General features: G+C 36.8%; 1 protein-coding gene across 17 annotated transcripts in view; it reads left to right on the top strand.

Annotated features, from left to right (window-relative positions):
- Atxn2 (ataxin 2) overlaps positions 1-22,056 on the top strand; it is a 115,105-nt gene that overhangs the window by 15,718 nt on the left and 77,331 nt on the right. For 15 of the 17 annotated variants that reach the window (XM_023562017.2, XM_063225632.1, XM_063225627.1 and 12 more), the window contains 4 exons: positions 9,559-9,595; positions 10,907-10,966; positions 11,487-11,558; positions 12,587-12,737. In XM_023562017.2, coding sequence (XP_023417785.2) covers positions 9,559-9,595; positions 10,907-10,966; positions 11,487-11,558; positions 12,587-12,737 — 320 coding nt within the window. Of the gene's footprint in view, positions 1-8,807; positions 8,942-9,555; positions 9,596-10,906; positions 10,967-11,486; positions 11,559-12,586; positions 12,738-22,056 lie in introns of those variants that run through there. The other 2 variants (XM_063225640.1, XM_063225637.1) reach the window with 2 other exon arrangements.

The raw sequence follows: 22,056 nt of genomic DNA, 5'->3' as shown, positions 1-22,056 counted from the left end.
CTTTCTTTTTCTGAGGCATGGTCGGGTAGGATCTGGCTATGTAGTTCATGCTGGCCTTGAACTCAGTGATTCTCCTGCATTAGCTTCTGAGTGCTAGGATTACAGGTGTGTGTAGGATCTCACTGTGTAGTTCAGGCTGGCTTTGATGCTGGTAGCCCAAGCTAACTTTGACCTCGTGGTGATCCTTCTGGTTCAGTCCCCATGTTTTGGGATTATATGACACCATGTGTGGAGGGGGCATGCTGTGTTTTAGTCCTTTTCTTTGGAGTACCTTCAGTTTGTCAGACTCCAAAATGGTGTAGTAAATAAGTCAGATCAAGGAAATAGGAGAGACAGGCAGAAAGTTTAAAGTGCTTTTGCTGCCTTATATGGAATTGCCTATATTTATTTCTCTTAGGAAAGTGGGAAGAAGATTGGCCATTTTATTTTACATTTTTTTTTCTAGTACCGGGCATCAAACTTAACGACCTTGTGCTTGCCAGGCAGGCTGCTGAGGTATACCCCTAGTCCAAGATTGGCCATTTTAATTAAAGGGTAGTCCCTTGTATGAGCAATGTGTGTGCTGCTGAGGGTCTTACTGTTTTAATCCTTTTGGGACGGCCCCTGGCTAGTTAAATTAGTATGTTTGAGAAACCTTTTGCAAGTTGCTTAAAGCTTCTTAGGGCCATACATAATGGAAAAGGAAGGAAACAGTTACTGACTAGTCCCACCAAGTTACTCTGCTAGGCAATGTATTAAATCTTAAGTTCTTATCATATAATGCTGTTAGATAATGTTACTCCATTCCCATTTTACACCTAAGGAGACTAAGGCACAGAGAAGTTAAGCCAGCTTATTTAGATTCACTGAGCTAGAGATGAAAGGTAGAGATGAAATGACTACCATTATGTTTAGGATTTAGGTATGCACAAGTGAGAACGTGAAAAGTTAGTGGTGGAGTTGAGGAATATTATGATTATTTTCTTAATTAACCTGGAAGTTGAGTTATTAGCTTCACTGAGTGAATGTACTCAGGATCCTCAGGATAAAAAGTAGAGAAAAGAAAATGAAGAATTCATTTAACATAAGAAGTTTAATTACTCATAGTCTGTAATGGTGTAGGAAGTCTTTTTTGACTCAGTCTTTTATTTTTAAAGTCTTTTTGAAACAGGGACTCTGTGTGTTTCAGGCTGGCCTTGGGCTCACTCTTTAGCCCAGGTTGGTCTCAAACTGGCAACAATCCTGCCTCTGTGTCCCAAGTGCTGGGATTATAGGAGTGCACTACCACTCCTGGTTTTTTTTTTTTTTTGGTCTTTTTCCTTTTTATCGGTACCGGGGATTGAGCTCAGGTGCTTATGCCACTGAGCTAAATCCCCAGCCCCTACCACTCCTGGTTTAACTCAGTCTTAAAGGTCAGGAATAAGTAGGAATTTCTATATTATAAAGTACACCCCCACCAGTCACCCATAAAACATAAATTTCTGGGTGTGATGGTGAATGGTCAACCCGTATAATCCCAGCATTTGGGAAGTTGAAGCAGGATTGAGAATTTTAGGTCAGTCTGGGCTACATAGCTGGAGAAGTTCAAGGAAAGCTTGACTACTTAGACCTTGTCTCAGAAAAGAAAAATACACATTTCTCAACCAAGTGGTGGAGAATTTTCCACTATTATCTATTTTTTGGAGAATAAAAGTTTAGATATTAGCTGGGTATGGCTGCACACAGTTGCAATCCCAGAATTACAACTGAGGCAAGAGGATCACAGCAAGTTCAAGGCCACACTGAACTACATAGCGAGTTTGTTTTATTTTGTTTTCCATTTTGTGATGAAACTGAAACACAGAGAGCTGTAGTTACGGGTTTTGAAGTCACGAAGCTTAGAAGTGACAGGGCCAGAATTTAATACCAAGCAGTTTGCTAGAGAAGTGAAATTAGTGCTTGTATGGATAGTGGTTGTTCTCCAACAGAGATTTATATCATATATGAATTTGGCAATGCCAGATTATAGCAAATTGGCAATGCCCAATTTGCTAAAAAGTAAAACCATAGCTTTGCTATATTTGGGCTGTCATAACGTTTTCACCTTACTTGACTCAGTAGGAGACACTCAGTATGTATTACAGCATCTCTTTCTAATGGTAATAATAATACACCATGAAGTGGCATTGACCAAAATCAGCCAATCTATGCCTGCATGTCTGCTTACCTTCCTCCCTCCCTTCACTTCTTCCCTGTCTCCTTCTCTTCTGTCTGCCTTTCTCTCTGTGTCTCTGTCTCTCTCTCTCTCTCTCCCTGGGATTGAACCCAGGACCTTTTTACTTAGTTACATGCCCAGAACTTTATTTTATTTTGAGGCCAGATTTTTGCTGAGTTCCCCAGGGAACTCAAGTTTGGCTGTTCTCTCAAGTCAGCCTGCCATAGAGCTGGCTCTGTAGGCGTGCACCACCTCATGGGAGCCTGAGGCAGGAGGGTCATTTGAGCCTGTGAGTTTGACACCAGCCTACTAACATGTTGAGACTCATGTCTCGAAATCTTTTTTTTTTTTGTCTTTTTCGTTTTTATCGGTACCGGGGATCAAACTCACGACTGCCTGCTTGCAAGGCAGGCGCTTATGCCGCTGAGCTAAATCACCAGCCCCCTCTTGTCTTGAATTTAAAAAAACAAACTATTTTTTGAAAAGTAGACTACTAAAATATCATACCCTAAAACACTAACAGTTATGTATGTAGCATTTATATTAAGTATATAAATAACTTGGAGATTTTTTTTTTTAAGAGTAGGAAAATTTACTGAAGAAAAGGAATGGGGAATAGTATACTCCTGAGAGACAGGTGGGGGGTCCCAGTGGTTGTCAATAGAGATGATTTAAAGTATATGGGGGCCAGGGACACAGCTTAGTGGCATAGTACCTGCCTAGCAAGTGCAAGATTGTGAGTTCAGTTCCTGGTACTAAAAAAAATAAAGTATATGGGAGAATCGTGGATTGCATATAAATGTCATGCCATTTTACACAAGTGACTTGCATCTTGGGATTTTGTTATCTGTAGGGTTCTGGAACCAATCCCTTGTGAGGGATAACTGTATTTACTATATAACAGGCTTTTCTTAAGTCCTGGGCACACAGTGGTGATCAGGCAAGAGTGAAGGGCCTGTCCTTGTGAAATTTCTGTTCCATGTAGGTTAGGTTAGGTGGGTACAGATAGGAACTAGGTGAACACGTAAATACACAGCATTTAGCTGCTAAGTAGTGTGACACACTAAGTGGTAACTGTAGTGATTGGGAAGCTTCTTTGAATGGGATAGTCAGGGAGACATCTAAATTAAAACCTAAATAATAAAGAACCAGCTGTGTGACTGGAGGGAAGAACATTCTTGTTTTTGTTTTTTGTTTTGTTTTTGAGACAGTCTCACTATGGTAATTCAAGCTGGCCTAGAACTGGCTGTGTAACCCAAACTGGCCTCAGACTTGCTGTAGTCCCCCTGCTCCAGTCTCCTGGGTACTCAGCTCTGTGCCACCATGGCTGGCTTAGACAGTGCTTATCTTGCTCATTGAGTAAATATCTGTTAATTGTAAAGTTAAATCATAATAATTTGTTATTATATCCTCAATGCCTAAACTCTGTTTTACAATTTACATGGAGTATAATTGATAAATAGTATTATCTACATTTTAAAGTATACAGTTAATAAGCCTTGACCAAATGAATGCATGTAGTACTTTATATCTTTTGTTTAGTAGTATGTTTGACTCTCATGAGAGCTCTGTGGCTTTTCCTATTATTATTATTACTATTTTGGTTTTTAAGAGAGAGGGTTTCACTGTACTGTTTAGGCTGTCCTTGAACTCAGCAATCCTCCTGCCTCAGCCTCTCGAAGGCTGGGGTTGTAGGCATGCTCCACCACACATGACCCTTTCCTAGTATTTCTGTTTAATAAATAAGAAACTCGAGATTAGTGTTGCTAAATAATCTACCTTTGTCTGTCTGTCTTTTTGGTAACAATGGGAATTGAACCCAGGTCCTTCCCACTGAGTTACATCCCCAACCCATTTTGTATTTTGAAACAGAACCTTGCTAAGTCATTGAGTTGCCCAGGCTGTACTCAGATTTGCAATCCTCCTGCTTCAGCTTCCCAAGTGCTGAGATTACTGTGTAAACCATCGCACCTGGCTGAAAATGGAAGTTAAAAAAAAAAAATACCACTGAAGGCCAGGCCTGGCACACTCCTGTAATTCCAGTGCTTGGGAGGCAGAGGCAAAAGTATTGCTTCCAGTTTGAGATCCCACCTTAGAAACAAAAACAACCCCCCCACCCCACTGACCCATGTAAAAAAACAGCATTACTTTCCTAGTAGTATTTAATACCCAGTTAGGGTTTTCCCAATGCTACCTGTTAAAAAGTTTTTTACTGAGATATAATTTGGAATACATCTAACAAGCTTTACCTTTTTTTTTTTTTTTTTTTTGTCTTTTTGAGACAGGGTCTCACTATGCAGTTCGGCTGGCCTGGAGCTCACTTTGTAGGCCAGGCTGGTGTCGAACTCACCACGAGCCTCCTGCCTCAGCCTCCTGAGTGCTGGGATTAATACAGGCATATGCCACCACACCTGGCTCAAACTTTACCAATTTTAAGTGTGCAATATAAGCAGGTTTGTTTAAACATCAGGTTGATTTACTTAAAATTTACAAATGATAAAATTCACCTTTGAGGGCTGAGGATATAGCCCAGCGGTAAGCACTTGCCTAGTGGCTTATGCGAGACCCTACGTGCTGCAATCCCCAGGATCACCAAAAAAAATTGTTAGGTATGTGTGCAGGAGTTTCTGGGGATCTATCTTATTTTGAGAAGTGTCAACTTTCTTTTTTTCTTTTCTTTCTTTTTTTTTTTTATTTAAGGAGAAAAAGAAAAAAAAAGTGTCAAATTTCCTGAACTATAATTTATATATAGTAAAATCATCCTATTTAGTGCATGCTTCTGTTTTGATGGGTATTGTCATGTAACCACTATCATAATTTAGATCCATCCCATAAAGTTTCTTCTTGTGCTTTTTTTTTCTTTTTTTCTTTCCCCAAATTCATTTTATTTCAAAGAGAAAGAAGAAGAACAAGGGAAAAAAAAAAAACTGCAAAATCTCAAAGCACATCAGTTGGGGCAACAACGGTACGTACATTGTGCATTGTTGCCCCCAAATCTTCTTGTGCTTTTGTAATAAATGTCCTCTCTTCATCTTCAATCCTGGCAGACATTGATCTGACCTCTATATTTCTAGATTTGTCTTTCTAGAATGTTAAACAGAATTGGAACCATAACATGTATCTTTTTGTGTTTGATTTCTTTTCATTTAGCATGGTACTTTTGAAACACCCATGTTGTGTATAGCACATATCAGTAATTTGTAATTTTATTGCTGAGTCTTACTTCCTAGTTAAGAATATACTTTACCATTGTTTATTCACCAGGTAATAGACCCTTGGATTATTTCCAGTTTTGGCTCTTATGAATAACTGTCTCTGAACATTCACATTCATTGTACTTAGATAAGTAGGAATGGGATTGCTAGATTTTATATATATATATATATATATATATATATATATCTTAATTTTGTTTGTATTTTTGGTGGTACCACTGGGAAAAAAACCAGTCATCATCATTTATAATGATGTGTCTGGACTGTTCCTTGTGTTTTAAGATGGGATCCTAAATTCTTGAACTGAGATCTTTGCTTCCTCAGTCATCTGAGTAGCTGGACCTACAAATTTGCACTGCCATACCAGGTAATGGCGTCTGGATTTTTTTTTTTTTTTTTTTTTTTGTCTTTTTCCTTTTTATCGGTACCAGGGATCGAACTCACGACTGCCTGCTTGCAAGGCAGGCACTTATGCCGCTGAGCTAAATCCCCAGCCCCGGCATCTGGATTTTTAAAAAAATGTTTCCTGAATGTGTAGTGGTACTGTCACATTTCTTCTGCTTTTTTACTTTTTTTCCTGCTGGCATAGCTATTATATACATTTGGACTCAGTGGTGTACATTTCATTGGGCTGTTTATTTTTTCATTCTCTCTTTGGATTTCATAGTCTTACATTGATCTACAAGATTTTTTTTTGCTGGTACCAGGGATCGAACTCACAACCACGCGCTTGCAAGGCAGGTGCTTATGCCACTGAGCTAAACCCCCAATCCCTGATCTACAAGTTTGTTAATTACCTTTTCTATAGTTCAAATGTTTCCTGATCTCTTCTGATGCATTTTTTGTTTTAATTGTACTTTTCAACTGGAGGATTTCTGTTGGTTCTTTGCGTGTGTGTGTTTGAGATTTCTTTTTTTATTTTAAAGAGAAAACTCCAGAATTTCAAAACAAGATAATTAGAGGGTAACAATGGTTAATACATAGTGAATTCTTATCTTCAGTTAGCATATAAGATACCTGCATTTAATTATCCAAACAATATTAGCACAAATCTTGCTTTTCAGTGAATTAAGAGAAATTAGGAGTACATCTTAACTATCTTTTATATGTGTATGTACATGTATATTATTTCTTTCACCTCACACTAGGGAAATAATATGTTTACACATGTGAGTCTGATTTATCTCACTTAGGAGTATAGTCTCTAGTTGCATTCATTTATCTATAAAAGACTCGAGTTTATCCATCTTTATGGTTGAGTAGTACTCCATTGTCTAAAAATACCACATCTTTTTTATTCATTCCTTGGTTGATGAGCCTTTGTGTTGTTTCCAGGATTTAAATACAGTGATTCACTAAGTTGCCCAGGCCGTGCTTGAATTTGAGATCCTCCTACCTCAGTCTCTTAGAGTGCTGGGATTATAGGCAAGCGCCATCATATAATACCCAGCAATGTTATACTTTGTAGAAGAGCTTTTTTGAGGGAGGAAACATAAGTTTAAAGACACTTAGTGGCATTTATTTCTTCAAGGTTTGTAATTGGTTTTGTAGCTCAACAGCTGCTAGAATAGGATTCCCCTAAGGAAGATTTGTAAGCCTTTTGGTGCAGACTCCTAAGTAATATACAAAAAGAAAGGAAAGAAAGAAGGGGAAAACAGAAAGAAAAGGAAGGAAACCAGCTTGGTATGGTGGCACATGCCTGTTACCCCATGATTCTAGTAGGCTGGGGCAGGAAGATTAAAAGTTTGAGCCCAGCCAGGGTAAGTTAGTTGAGACTGTCAGAATAAAAAAATGGGACTGGGATGTAGCTCAGTATGAAGATCCTGGGTTCAATTCCCAGTGCTGGGAAAAAGAAAAACTGTAACTCAAGAACGGAAATTCTTCTGGCTTAGTTGTGAATTTGCTGGGTGCAGGCAGCTTATTCCTTGTGATGCAGTTTCAGAGGCACCACAGCCCTGAAAAGAAAATCAGGTAAATCTGGTTTCTGTACAGATCCAATGCTTATGAAATGGATGGTTTTGGTAAAGAAAATTAACTATTGAGGCTCAATTTCCTCAAATGCAAAGCAAAAGTGTTTAGATATAAAGGTTTGTTATAAGGTCTGATTCACAATAAGTTCTGGAAGTGACAAATTGTTAGTTATATCCTTTAGGCTTAATTTTTGTTCTTGTGTTCTGTATATGAAATAAAGAGTTACAGAATCAGAATGTTAGAAGTGAATCTTGGGCCAGGAATATAGCTCAGTGCCTGCACTGCGCCTGCTTCGTCAGCACGAGACGTGTGAAGTTTGAAGAAGGAGAAGGAGAAGAAAAGAAATGAACCTTATAGGTCATTTGATCTAAGCCATTATTTTCTAGATGATAGGTGAGGAAGGTGATAGTGATGGAAATTAGTACTAGCCTCAGAGCTAAGACCAGTGTTACTTACGTGGGAATAATTAAAAGTCAAAGTGCTAGACTTTTGGGTCTAAACTGTTGCTTTTCTTAAATGTTTTAAATTTTGACTTGAGTGTTCTGATTACTTCATTAAATGGGAGTCTATTTCTGGTGTTCCCAAGTAACTAATTTGTTGGGGGGTTTTTGTTTTTGTTGACAGTCTCACTATGTATTCCAGACTGGTCTTGAACTCACTATTTAGCTCAGGCTGGCGGTTTAAACTCACAGCAATCCTTCTGCCTCTGCTTCCCAAGGGCTGGGATTACAAGTGTGTGCCTTCACACCTGGCCAGTGTTCAGAGTTTTTTGAAACAGGATCTTACCATGTAATTCAGGTTGACCTTGAACTCATTATGTAGCCTAGGCTAACCTCTAACTTTCAGGGATCCTGCCTCAGCTTCCTGAGTGCTGGAATTATAGGCATGGGCCACCATGCCCGGCAAAGTGACTAATGTCTGTAAGATACATAACATTCACTTTCTTAATGTTACTATTATTACTTAAGTCATTTGCAATAGAATAAACCTTAGGTGGTATAGTCAGGTATCATTTTCTACTGGTTCCACATTTGTAGATTCATTTAACCTTGAGTCAGAAATATTTGGGAGAAGATGTGCATCTACATTAAATATGCCTAGAATTTTTTTCTTGTTGGTCTTCTAAGCAATACAGTATAACAACTGCATACATATTTACATTGTATTAGGTATTTTAAGTAGTCTAGAGGTGCATAGGTTATATGCAAATACAATACTATTTTATTCAAAGAACTTGAGCATTCTTGGATTTTGGTATATGTAGGGATCCTAAGGGACAGTATTGCTTTATTATTAAATTCACTTGAAAATGGAGTCCACTTTATTGGGACTTACATGACAGCCAGTTTTTGTGTACCGCATCTCTTCTAAGGAAAGGAGTTGGCAAGGAAAGGTACTTGTTACTCAGAGCCTGTTATTTAGAAGTGAAAGTACTTTGAATGATTTGACTTATCTTCAGTTGTTTTTCTGCAGTTGTAGACATTCGCTGTTTATTGGAGACTTTGAAAAAATATAGATGACTTCCTGTTAGTGAAATACATGGACTGAATCAGGAATGAACTCTATACTTGCTCTTATGTTTGTAAGTGACTGGTTACTTTTGGTTTCATGTTAATTTTTTCTTTTAGTAGGCGGTTTTTATTTTCATTTAATTATTGTTTCTATTTTGGTGGTACTGGGGATTGAACCTAGGGATGCTGACCCATATCTAAAGCTTGCTTGATTGATTGAGTGATTGATTAATTGAAGCAGTCTTGTTAAATTGCTCAGGTTGTCGCCAAACTTGCAATCTTGCCTCAGTAGCAAGTGGGTGGGGTCACAAGCATGCACCACTAGGTCCAGTTCATAATACGTTGATTTTGACCAAGTACACATTCTTCCTGCTCTTCCACAACCTCTCTCTATTCTGGTTCTTTGGCTTGTCAGCCACAGATAGAGCTACATAGAGGTAACTTTTAGAGTCCATAGTAGTAGGTAAGCCCTTCCACAGATTTGTTTAATACCTTTGAATACTTGAATTATACTGTAAGAGATTTTAAATTGTAGGATATTTGGAGGCAGGAAGATCGCCATGAGTTTGAGGCCTGTGTGGGCCAGCCTGAACTACATAGTGAGACCCTATCTCAAAAATAAATTTTTTAAATGATTAATTTATTTGGCCCATTGCATTTAATAACAGTAATATTTAATTTTTTTCAGAGGTCGAAATAGTAGCAAAGGACTGCCTCAGTCTACGGTGAGTAACTTCATTGTTACCTATTTCAAAAAATTGTTAGCTAAAACATGAATGCCAAGCCAAAAAATTCCCTTGAATGTTATTGGAGGTAGATTTTATATAGAATAGTAATGAAGTATAAAATTATTAGCTATACATGTTTTTTGGTGGTGACTATAAAATGTAAAATTGCCTGCAAATAGTATTTTTGTTACATGTAATAAATTGCTTATTATTTACTCACGTAATTTTTAAAGGCATATTTTTTTTTTTTTTTTTAATCGGTACTGGGGATCGAACTCACGACCACCTGCTTGCAAGGCAGATGCTCATGAAGCTGAGCTAAATTCCCAGCCCCTAAAGGCAAATCTAAATGAGTAAACTTAAAAAGAGAAATAGGACTTGAGTTTGCAAAATTCTTTTTGGTCTTTTTGTGTTGAATTAATGTACTATCTTTTAAAATTCCTTTTGGTTTTCTCCATTAGAAAAGGCTTTCTGGTCTTAGGTTTTGGAACTTTATTAATAAAAGTAAAATGGACATGCAGAGCACAAGGTAGACATAAATTCCATGATAAACTGAAAAGTTATGACCAGTGTTTTAGTTTCTACCTTTATTGGACTGACTTCAGGAGAATGTATACTTAGTACATATATATGTGTTATGAACTGGCGTGTTAATTAAATTTCTTTTTTTTTTCTTTTGAGATAGGTAGGGTCTCATGATGCAGTGCAGTTCAGGCTGGCTTTGGGTTCATTATGTAGTGCAGGCTGACCTGGAACTTTTGCAGTTTTCCTGCCTCAGCCTCCTCTGAGTGCTGGGATTACAGGTGTGCAACACAAAACACATTTCATTGGGCACACATCTGATTCAGATATGCTTAATGAAGCCAGTTAGGGTTCTTGAACACAGGTGTATTCTTACTTCCCACCTCCATTATTTATTAAGATGTATTTCATATGTTTTAAGGTACAGGTCTGTGAGAGTTTTTGCGGGAGGCATTTGTAACTATCCCATAATCAAGACAGTAGAACAGTATCATGCACCTAAATCCCTCATGTCACTTTGGAGTGAACTCTCATTCCCTAACCATTGGTTTGTCATATGTCCCAATAGTTTTGTCTTTCCTCATATATAAAGTTTAGTTTTTCTTACTGTTTTAATTATAGTCACATTCTTAGTTGGTGTGAAGGAAACAAAAGATTATACTACATCAAATCTTTCAAACATGTTAGGTATTATAAACCTGACTTAAACATAAGTAAAAATAAGTTAACTTTTTATGTGTATGCAAGTATTAGTTTGTAATAGTGTATTTTATTTTAACATTCCAGATTTCTTTTGATGGAATCTATGCAAATATGAGGATGGTTCATATACTTACATCAGTTGTTGTAAGTTACCAGGTTATTGGGAATAAATTGCCTTGAGAATGAATAAAATAATTTCCTAAAGTTAAAATGTTAATGAATGATTCTCAAAACATTTGTTGTCATATTTAATCAAGATAATTTATTTTTAATCAAGATAATTAGAAAAATATAATTGTCAGATGTATTATGACTCACTGTTAACTTGTTAACCCTACAGTGTATAAAATAGTGTTTATAGTCAATTGTATTTTGTATATTATTTTCATCTAAAGTAGATGGAGTCAAAAGGTTTTGTTTTTTGTTTACAGTGCTAGGAATCTAATTATTTTAACTTAAATGTTTAAGTTAATACTATACACTCTTGAGTAGAGCCTCCTGAAGAATTTTGAGAATCGAACATTTTGTTTTGAAATTTATGTCATTCTGTTGGCAGACACCTAATATGGGATAAAACCTGATGAACTATAAATCTAAAATGAAAATATTTATTTATATCTGAAAATGGGTATTGCTTCTTAAAAAATTAATTGTATGTTTTTAGGGATCCAAATGTGAAGTTCAAGTGAAAAACGGAGGTATATATGAAGGAGTTTTTAAAACATATAGTCCTAAGGTAATTTTTATCATTTTGTATTTTATTAAGATAAACCGGTTACTATATACCTTTTCTCAAGTGGTGTCTGTTATTTATGATTTAGCAATTTATAGTTATGAACTGAATATATTTGTCATTGTTAAACTCATGTGATAGTTTTTCTTGTAAGCTAAAAGAACATTTTGAGCCAGGTGTGGTGGTGTTTTCTTGTAATGTCAGTATTTGGAAGATTAAAGCCAGAATGATTGTGAGTTCAAGGTTAGTCATTTTGAGACTGGGTCTCACTGGGTAATTGAGGCTGGTTTTGGACTTATTGTTCATCCAAACTGAGCTTGAACTTGCAGTGATCCTCTCGGTTAAACTGGGGTGGTGAGTTACCGGCCTGTGCCACCATGCCTGGGCTTTATAATTTCCCTTTTTTTTTGTACTGGGAATTGAACTCATAACTTGATGCTTGCCAGGCAGGTGCTGTGCCACTGAGATATATCCTCAATCTTTTAGTTTTTATTTATTTATTTTTTGAGTTAGTTTTTGCTTACAATTTTTTTTTTTGTTTTTTTGGTCTTTTTCATTTTTATCGGTACCGGGGATCAAACTCACGACTGCCTGCTTGCAAGGCAGGTGCTTATGCCGCTGAGCTAAACCCCCAGTCCCTTTTGAGTTAGTTTTTAAAGCCAGTTTTATTTTGCTCTTCTGTTTCAAATACTGATTGTTTTAATGGCTCCTTTGGTAACTGAAGAGATTTCTTGGTTTATGTGCTTATTATAATGTTTTCACTGCTTTCAAATATTGCGATAGGATAGTTAATTTTGCCTCTTTTTTATAATTATTGTGCTTAAGATGGACTATAGAGACAAAGACCAACTTTAGATTGGGTTTTGAATGAAAGAACAGATAATAGATCACTTTTCTGTAAAAAAACATGATATTCTCACGATAAATTATCTTTGCCAAAGACATATAAGAAATACCATTTTGATGAAATAAAGGATTTTAGATTTTATTTTATAAATGATTTTAATATTTACGTTTATTTTTTATTTTAGTGCGATTTGGTGCTTGATGCTGCACATGAGAAAAGTTCAGAATCTGGTTCAGGCCCAAAACGTGAAGAAATAATGGAGAGCATTTTGTTCAAATGTTCAGACTTTGTTGTGGTGCAGTTTAAAGATATGGACTCCAGTTATGCAAGAAGAGGTGGGCTTTTATCTGTGAAGTATGTCTTGTAGTTTAATACATTTATTCAAGCAGTGATTCTCTACAGTGATCATGTACACTTAAAAAAAAAAGTATGTGCCTTCTAGAATAACATGATTAAGGCAGATTTTATTTGAGAAAAACGGAGATTAGGGGACAGTAATTTAAAACTTCAGCAAAATATTACTTAGTATTTGTAGCATCTTGTGTAGTGTTCTGTTCACAATAGTTTATAAAGGATTTTCTACAATTCAGTGGTCAAGAAATACTATATGCTATATCCCAAGAAATACTAACGATTATACTCAATTGAAAATTCTTGGGGCTGGGGATTTAGCTCAGCAGCATAAGCGCCTGCCTTGCAAGCAGGCAGTCGTGAGTTCGATCCCTGGTACCGATAAAAACCAAAAAGACCAAAAAAAAAAAAAAAGAAAGAAAGAAAATTCTTGTCCCATTTGATCTATGAAGCTTAAGTTTTTAGTGAGCCCATAGTGTAAGTCTGAGAAGAAATTGAAGCCTAGGGCTAAGGGAGAAAGGGAGAGAGCTGTAGATAGAAAGCAGTTGTTTATTTAACAAGGTGAAAAGAAGACAAATAAAACATAAGCTGAGCATGGTGGTACACACCAATAATTTTAGTACTGCAGAGGCTTAGGCAGGTGGATTGCCACAAATTCAAGGCCAGCTTGGCTACATAGTGAGTTAAAGGCTGACATGAGCTGCATAGTGAGACCCTGTCTCTAAAAAACGGAAAAACCAAACAAACATAAAACACGACACTTTGATGATACTCAGCTGCCTTATTAATGAACATACGATTTAAGCCAGGTGTGATGGCACACATGTATAATCTAAGCACTGGGGAGGTTGAGGCGGTAGGATCACAACAAGTTCAATGTCAGCCTTTACTAGATAGCAAGACCCTGTCTCATTAAAAAATAAACATTCAGAGTGTGGTACTCTATGTGGAAAATTTAAAAGCGGTTATATAGTTATTCTAAAGTTTAGTCGGTTTCAAATTTTGTTTGAGAAAGAACCTGTGGGAATTGTACAGCACCCAGCAACATAGCAAAAGGGACTTTTGAGCAAATTTGAATTTGGTTCTAAAATTCATTAATTTATGCATGCCAAATTCCCTAATTAGCTGTGTAAGGTTGTTGCAGATTGTGATTCATTAGAAATTGATTTTGTCAGGTGTGGTGGTACACACCTGAAATCCCAGCACTCGGGAGACTGAGGCAGGAGGACTGCCCGTGAGTCCAAGGCCAGCCAAGGCTACGTAGTGAGTTCAAAGCTAACCTGAACTACTTCGTGAGCCCCTGTCTCAAACAGAACAAAATAGAATACCCAAAAAGAATTTGACTTCCAAGACTCAGTTTATGGAAATGTTTTTGTCATTGGGCTGATTCTTTGACTTGAAACTGAGCTGTAAGAAGTTAGAGCTTTCACTTGTGGACAAGGCTTGCTGCTTCTGAGGATCAGAGGTGTTTTGTGCCTGCTGGGAGATACTGATAAAGCAGAGGTTCTACCATATACAAGGAAACAGTTCTTTCATTACTCTGTTTGGTTTTCTTTGTTTGGTACCAGGAATTGAACTCATGACCTTGCATTATACATCCCAAGATTCCCTTTGGAATTGGTCTTGTTTGTGCCTGGAAACACAAATTATTTACATTTATATTTATGCTTTTGAAATATTTCATGGTTTTCAATTTAAAAATTACAAAAGGAACATAAGGTATCAGTTCAGTGTAATACATAACACTCTGACAATAATACTGATTATAACAAAAACAATATTCCCTATTTGTGTTGGGTATCAGGCTATTTATCTAACAGCCACTTGGAATATGCTTTGACTGCTTTTTGGTTTTTGTTTTTGTTTGAGAGCTGGGGATTGAACTGCAGTAGACACCCTGTCTATTACTGAGCTATATTCCCTGCTTTTCTTTTGGTTGGGGAGAGATAAGGTTTCGCTGTGTTGTTCAATCTGGACTTAAACTAACAGCAGTCCTCCTTATGCAGGTTCCCAAGTGCTGGGACTACAGCCATATTCCACCTTGCCTGTCTTAAAATTGGTTTTGTTTTGCTTATTTTGTTAATGTCTTCATGTTTCAGATAATTTGGATTCACTATAGAAAGCCAAGAAAATACAAAGCAGAATGATAGCTTTAAAATGTTCAGTGTACTCGTAAGGAGATATGTTGTACTTTTCTGTCCTCCTTTTGTTATTTTTTTCTTTTCCTTTACTTCCTTTCCCCTCACCTCCCAATTCCCCTTCAGATTTGAAGATTTTCTTCCTCTTTCACCATGTCTGTTATACACTTTGGTTCTTATTTACACTTGTTTTGCCTGACACCAGAGGACAGTGCAGTATTTACACATCTGTCTCTAATTTATTTCACTTGGTGTATGGTCTCAAGTGCATTCATTTTGGTAGAAATGTCTCAAGCCTTGTCCTTTATGGCAGAGGTAGTACTCCATTGTAGAAACCATGCCCTGCCTCCTCCTTTGAAACAAGATTTTACTGTGCAGTTCAAGATGGCCTTGAACTTACAATGTAGACCAGCTTGACCTTGACCTCTCACTGATCCTTCAGCCTCAGCATCCCAAGTGCTGAAATTGAAGACATGGGCCACCATATCTAGCACATCTTCTTTATCCATTCATCAGTTGATAGGTATTCAGGTTGTTTCCAAGACCTAGCTATTACAAACTGTGCCGCTGTAAACATGGGTGTGCATGTATTGATGTGGTGTTATGCTTTTAATTCTTTTGGGAAGATACCAAGAAGGGAAATAGGTGAGTCAAATTGAACCACTAATCCCATTTTTTGAAAACTCTCCACACTGATATCCACAGCAGAGTCACCAGTGTACACTCCCGCCAATAGCAGAGAAGTGTTCTTTTTTCTCCAAAGCCCCTCCATCATTTGTTATTGGTAAATTTGTTGATAATTACCATTCTCTAGAGATAGATGGAATCTTTAACAGAAAATAATGTTTCACAGTATATTTTTGTTTGCAATATCTGTGAAATCTTATAAGCCATTGCCCAGTTACAATGTAATTATGATAGGAAAAACAAACCATAAAACCTAGGTTTTATCAGCACTTTTGTTTAAAAGCTACTGCTTCCACAGTCACCACAAACCAATACATTACCTCCAGCTCTTGCTGGCTCTTACTCTGTATTATAATTGCTCCAGTTGTATTTGCTTTCTGTGTGTGTTGTAACGTGTGTGGAGAGGTGATTTGGTAGAGGATGTACATTAGAAACAGGAGGTCAGTCATTGTCAGTGAGACAGCCCATGTATGTCCTGCTTGAGCCAGGATTAACTGTAACCGTTCTGTTCAGAACTGACCACTTTGCAAATTGGGGACCATGTACAAGCCGTTTCCTGCACATAGCACTATCTCAGCAGGTACAGTACCTTGCAGCTGGATTTGTAGAAACTCTTACACTGATGATATCCGTTGTCTTCCTTTGCCCTTCACCAGCCTTGGGGTGGCAGTGAGACTATGTATTTCTTTCTTTCTTTTTTTTTTTTTTTTTTTTTTTTTTTTTTTTTTGTGGTGCCAGGGATTGAACTCACGACCTTGTACTTGCCAGGCAGGTACTTATGCTGCTGAGCTAAATCTCTGGCCCTAGAGGCTATGTATTTCTTTATACTGACATTTTGTTTTTCTTTATTAAAACATCTAGGAGATACATTTAAATAATTAGGTCAAGTGAAGACACAAAGCAGCTTTTTTTTTTTTTTTTTTTTTTTTTTTTTTTTTTTTTTTTTTTTTCTTTTTCATTTTTATCGGTACTGGGGATACAAACCCAGCTTTTAACTTCAACTTTTTTTTTTTGGTCTTTTTCCTTTTTACCGGTACCAGGGATCAAACTCACAAATGCCTGCTTGCAAGGCAGGCGTTTATGCCGCAGAGCTAAATCCCCAGCGCCTTAACTCCCAACTTTTACCCTTCACTATAGTAATGGAAATTATATGGTGTGATAAGTTGTTTTGCTGAGCTATTTTCTAATTAATCTACATCAGCATTACAGTACAGGGTTTCTCCTTAAAACCAAAAGTTTAAAAAGAAAATGTCAAACAATATAAGATACAAAATTACTATAGCATTCAAAACCCTCCTGTTTTTGTTTTTTACTTTAAAGAGAAAATAAAATTTTAAAATAAGATAATAAGAGGGTAACAATGGTTACTACATTGCATATTATCTTTAAATTAATTACTCAGAACACAGGACATTGGCATTTAATTGTCCAAATAATATTAACACAAACCTTGCTTTTCAGTGAACTAAGAGAAAAGTAGTATAACTATCTTAACTTGCATATATGTGTGTGTATATAAAATTTCAGCTTCCCACATTAGGAAGACAATATGATGTTTACACATGTGTGTCTGATTTATTTTACTCATGAGTATGGTCCCTAGTTTCATCCATTTACCTATGAAAGCCTCGACTTTATCCTTCTTTATGCCTGAGTAGTACTCCACTGTGTGAAAATACCACATCTTTTTTACCTGTTCTTCAGTGGATGGGCACTTAGGTTATTTCTGTGGTCTAGTTATTATAAGTTGTATTGCTACAAACATGAGTGCACATATATCACTGTGGTAAGATGTTTTTAATTTTCTTTTTTTAAAAAATTTTATTTAAAGAAAGACTAAACAAAACAGAAAATAGGTAGAAATAGTACATACATTCAGAGAAAAAAATAAACAGTAAGAAATAACTAGTTGATATTTACATATTGTCATGTTACAAATAGTTGTTCAAGATACAAAAATGGCACATGTAAAGTGGGAATTCAAACAGTGAGACTACAAACAGTTCTGTTTAACTATCCAACAAAAACTTAGTAACATGATTGTCAATCCTATATACTTAAACATACATGCAGTTATCCATATCTTCATTTATGTTTAGATTAAACAAACTAAAGCAGGTTAAAATCATTCTGAACAAAGAATAATAGTATTGCTAGCTTTCACATCATGACACTCTGTGATCAGCACTGGGTACTGTAGTGTCTTTTTTTTAAATTTAAAGAAAGACTAAACAAAACAGAAAACGGGTAGAGGTAATACATAATTTCAAAGAAAAAAATAAATCACTAGTTGATATTTACATATTGTCGTGTTACAAATAGTTATTCAAGGTACTAAAGTGGAACATATAAAGTGGGGATTCAAACAGTGAGATTGCAGCCAGTTCTGTTCAGCTATCCAACAAAAACTTAGAAATATGGTTATCAATCTTACATACTTAAACATACATGCAGTTATACATATCTTCAATTATGTTGAGATTGAACAAACCCAAGCAGGCTAATATCACTCTGAAAAAAGAATAATACTATTCCTGGGTTTCACATTGTGACATTCCAGGATCAGCACTGAGTATTTTAGTGTCTCTCTTTCTTCAGAGTATCTATCTGTTCATTTCATCATGTGTCATAAGATCAGTTCTCATAAACTGTTTATAGATTCTACATAGGTATGAGTCTTAACATGTATTTCTATCCTTTCTATATTAGAGGGAGAAACAAAACAAAGCAAGACAAAAAACAAAACATATTCCTATAAAAGCATGAAATGAAAAAACATATAAGACTGTTCGAACAAAGAGTTCTACCATGGTTCCTGTGTTGTCTCTTGTTATTTCCAGTAGAATTGGCTATATCATCAGACATAGTATAATTGAACATATCAGTACATACGAGTATTAATAAAAACAACTTTGTATATAGTATAGATCTTCAAAAACCAGCAGTTATCAAACTAGAAAGTGTATCGTAGAGTCTTGTCATCTTCTGTGTAGTTGCCTATACTCCCAGACTTGATACTATCAATCATATCAGTTTTGAATAAAATCTTCTCTGCCTCATTTCTGTTATGCTCTTTTTTGGCCATCAGTTGTCTGTTTATCTTCTTCATTCTGTTTTCTGCTCCATGCATTGAGGCCTGTCTGCCACTGATCCTGGAATCCTAGTACTTTTCTATCTCTCTAGAATGCCCTGCAGTAGTCTCTGTAGAGTTGTATTGGTGATTGTGAATTTCCCAAGTTCCTCTTTGTCTTGGAAGCATCTTGTTTCTAGAGACAGTTTAACAAGGTATATCAATCTGGGATGGAGGTTATTTTCTTTCAGGGCTTGGAATATTTTGCTCCAGGCTCTTCTTGACTTGATGGTTTGTGCCGAGAAGTCTGCTGTTATTCTGATGAGCCTTCCTTTATAGGTTATCTGTTTCTTGTCTCTAACAGCTTTTAATATTCTGTTCTAATATTGAATTTCTGGGATCTTGATTATTATATGCCTGGATGTAGCTCTGTTTTGGTTGTAGGTGGCTGGAGTTCTGTATGCCTCATATATCAGAATATCATTTCCTTTTCCTATGTTTGGAAAGTTTTCCTTAACTATTTCTGTGAATAACCTTTGTAGTTCCTTTGTTTGTATCCCTGCTTCTTCATTCACATTCTTTATTCTCAAGTTATAAATCCTTTTGTCGTCTTCTAGCCTTTGTACTGTTTATGCTTGTTTCCTTGTTATTTTTTTAAAATTTTGCCTTTCATAATTGCACATTGCAAAACTGTCCTCCAGTTTGGATAATCTATCCTTAGTTTCTTTCAAGCTGATTTGCCATCTTTCCATAGAGTTTAATTTCCTGGTAATCTCTTTGAATCTGCTTCATGTATTCTATTTTTTTTTATATTCTTCATCAAATGGTTCTCTCCTGTGTTTGAGTTCCTCCCTTCTTCCGTCTGTATCTGCTTGAGGGCTGCTTAGTATCTCGTTTATTAATCTTCTTATATCTTGCTTTACTTGGCTAAATAATTCACTTTTGAACTTGTCTAAGAGGTCCCGAAGATATCTCTTTATGTCCACTGGTGCTGTGTCTGATATTGCATGTTTGCTGTTCTCATTCTCCTTTGTATTTACCTGTCCAGGGTCAATGTTCTTAGGGTTGGGACCTGGGGACTTTTTGTTGTTGCTTCTTCTTCCCAACTGTTTTGTTTGTTCTAGGAGGCCCCAGTTTCTTTCTTTCTTGGTTACAATTCTTCTGAAATGTGTTGGCTAGATGACCCTTCCCATTGCGCTGTGCTAGTGAGTTGCAGACAGGAACAACGTGTATTGGCCCCTCCCCTCCGGATCAGTCAAGCTGCTGTGGCCTGTACTATTACTTTGAGCCGGTCCTCTCCAGGTCAGTCAAGCTGCTGTGGCTTTACTGGGTTAGTGTGGTTAGTGTGTGCCACTGTTGTAGGGACTTGATTTCAGATAATCTATTGGGTCTCAGCCAGGTCGTGTGACCCAGACCTGGCTCACTCCTCCAGTCCCTTTTGGGAAGGGAACAAGGGACTGAAGTCACTTCTGCCCCTTGTACTTGACAGTCCTGCCCAGTCCCAGAATGTCATCTGCCGGAGCCCCCCCTTCTGTGGAATGGCTCCACTGCTGTCACTCATCACAGTTCGATGCAGGCACCTGCCAACTCGGTTTTCCATTTGGCTCGCCGACCCCCTGAACTCAATGTAACTGCGCCTCCAGTGAGTCAAGCGGCGGGACCTCAGAGGGCTCTGCAAGTCACCTGCTGCAGTGGGAACACTGAACCTTTAGCTGTTCCAATAAATAAGCAACCAGGACTGTGTGTTTGGTTGATTCTTCTCACCTTAATTTCTTCTTGGGACGAAAAAATTCATCTCCCTCTGTTTGGGGCTCCCCACTCTGTATTATGTTGAATTCTACGTTGACTATCTCAGGGAGCCACTGTAGCCAGTTGTTATCTATCCACCATCTTTGCTCTTCCCTGTTTTTAATTTTCTGGAAAGATGCTCAGAAGGCGAATAGCAGGGTTGACTAGGACCTCTAGTTTTTTGAAAAATCATCTACACTCCCATCAGCAGTGGAGAAGGGCTCCTTTTCTCCCACACCCCTTCCAGCATTTGTTATTGGTTGATTTCTTGAGAATAGCCATTCTTTTTGAGGTGAGGTGAAATCTCAGTGTTGTTTTAGTTTGGTCAAATGACCAGTGATGTTAAATATTTCTTCATATATTTTTATTTGCTGTTTGTATTTCTTTATCTGAGAAGTGTTACTCATCTCAGATGTCCATGTTTGGATTGGGTCTTTAAATTTGGGAGGTCTGATTTTTTTTTTTTTTTAAGTTCTTTATATGTTCTCCGATAGTAACTCTTTGAGGTACAATTGGCAAATATTTTCTCCCACATTGTGGGTTGTCTTTTCACTGTGTTGGTGGTTTCTCTTGTTGTGCAAAAAACTTTTCAATAAGATGAGATCTCAGTTGTTTATTCTGTGTGATACTTCCTGGATTAGAGTTTTGTTCACAAAATCTTTGCCTGTATCAGTGTCTTCAACACTTTTACCTATTTTATCTTCCAGCAAATTAAATGTTTTTCTTTTAAAAGTTAGATCTTTGATCCATTTTGAATTTAGTTTAGTGCATGGTAAAAGATAATGAGTTCAATTTTAATTTTTGGCATATGTACAGCCAGTTTTTCCAGCACCTTTTGTTAGAGGTTATCTTTTTTTCAGTGAATGTGTTTGGCACCTTTGTCAAAGATAAGGTAGCTTAGTGTGCCTGAAATTGTCTTCTGCAGCTTTTAATGTATTCCATTGATCTTTGTGTGTGTCTTTATTGTTTGTTTGTTTGTTTTAAAGTTTTGGCTTTTATCTTTGGTGCTTTGGGGGCTTGGCAGCAGTGTGGCCAGGCAAACTCAGAGCCTAATGCATCCTAGGCAAGCACTGTACCACTGAGCCACATCTCCAGATGTTTTGGAGTAAACCTAAAATGAGTAATGTCAGTATGACTGTCAAGTTCTTGATGCTAATGTTCTTAATTTCAAGAAATTTTAAAAGTTACATTTCTGCATCTATACTAGTGAATAAAGGACCTGTAAATGATATCCTTTTATATGTAAAGTTTCATTTGCTGTCTTGAGTATTATACACGTGCCAGTTTGATTTATGACCAGGACGAAAATAGTTTACTCTATTAGCCCTTAGTCTCTTTGGCACACACATAATTAGAAGAGACCATCAGAGTATCATTGGAAAATTAGTTGTGTTTTGTCCTTTATTTGGATTCTAGTACAGACAGCTTTGGGATACTCTCATTTTCAGTTTTGCCACTTACCTGTTAGGTAGGATACGGACTGTTTCTGTATTTGTTTACCTTGCGTTGATCTATTATCTCTGCTTGATTTTCATTTGATTTCTTATCTCTCTCTAGTTCTCATCTGCTTTTCCCCCTTTTTCTCTTCCTCTCCTTTCTGTCCCCATTGCTTTTGTTTGT

The sequence above is a fragment of the Cavia porcellus genome, unplaced genomic scaffold (assembly GCF_034190915.1).
Source record: "Cavia porcellus strain 051 isolate PalLab524CR breed Dunkin Hartley unplaced genomic scaffold, mCavPor4.1 scaffold_16, whole genome shotgun sequence".
Taxonomy (NCBI): Eukaryota; Metazoa; Chordata; class Mammalia; order Rodentia; family Caviidae; genus Cavia; species Cavia porcellus.
Note: the sequence above shows the minus strand (reverse complement) of the source record. Positions and strands in the feature narration are given on the sequence as shown.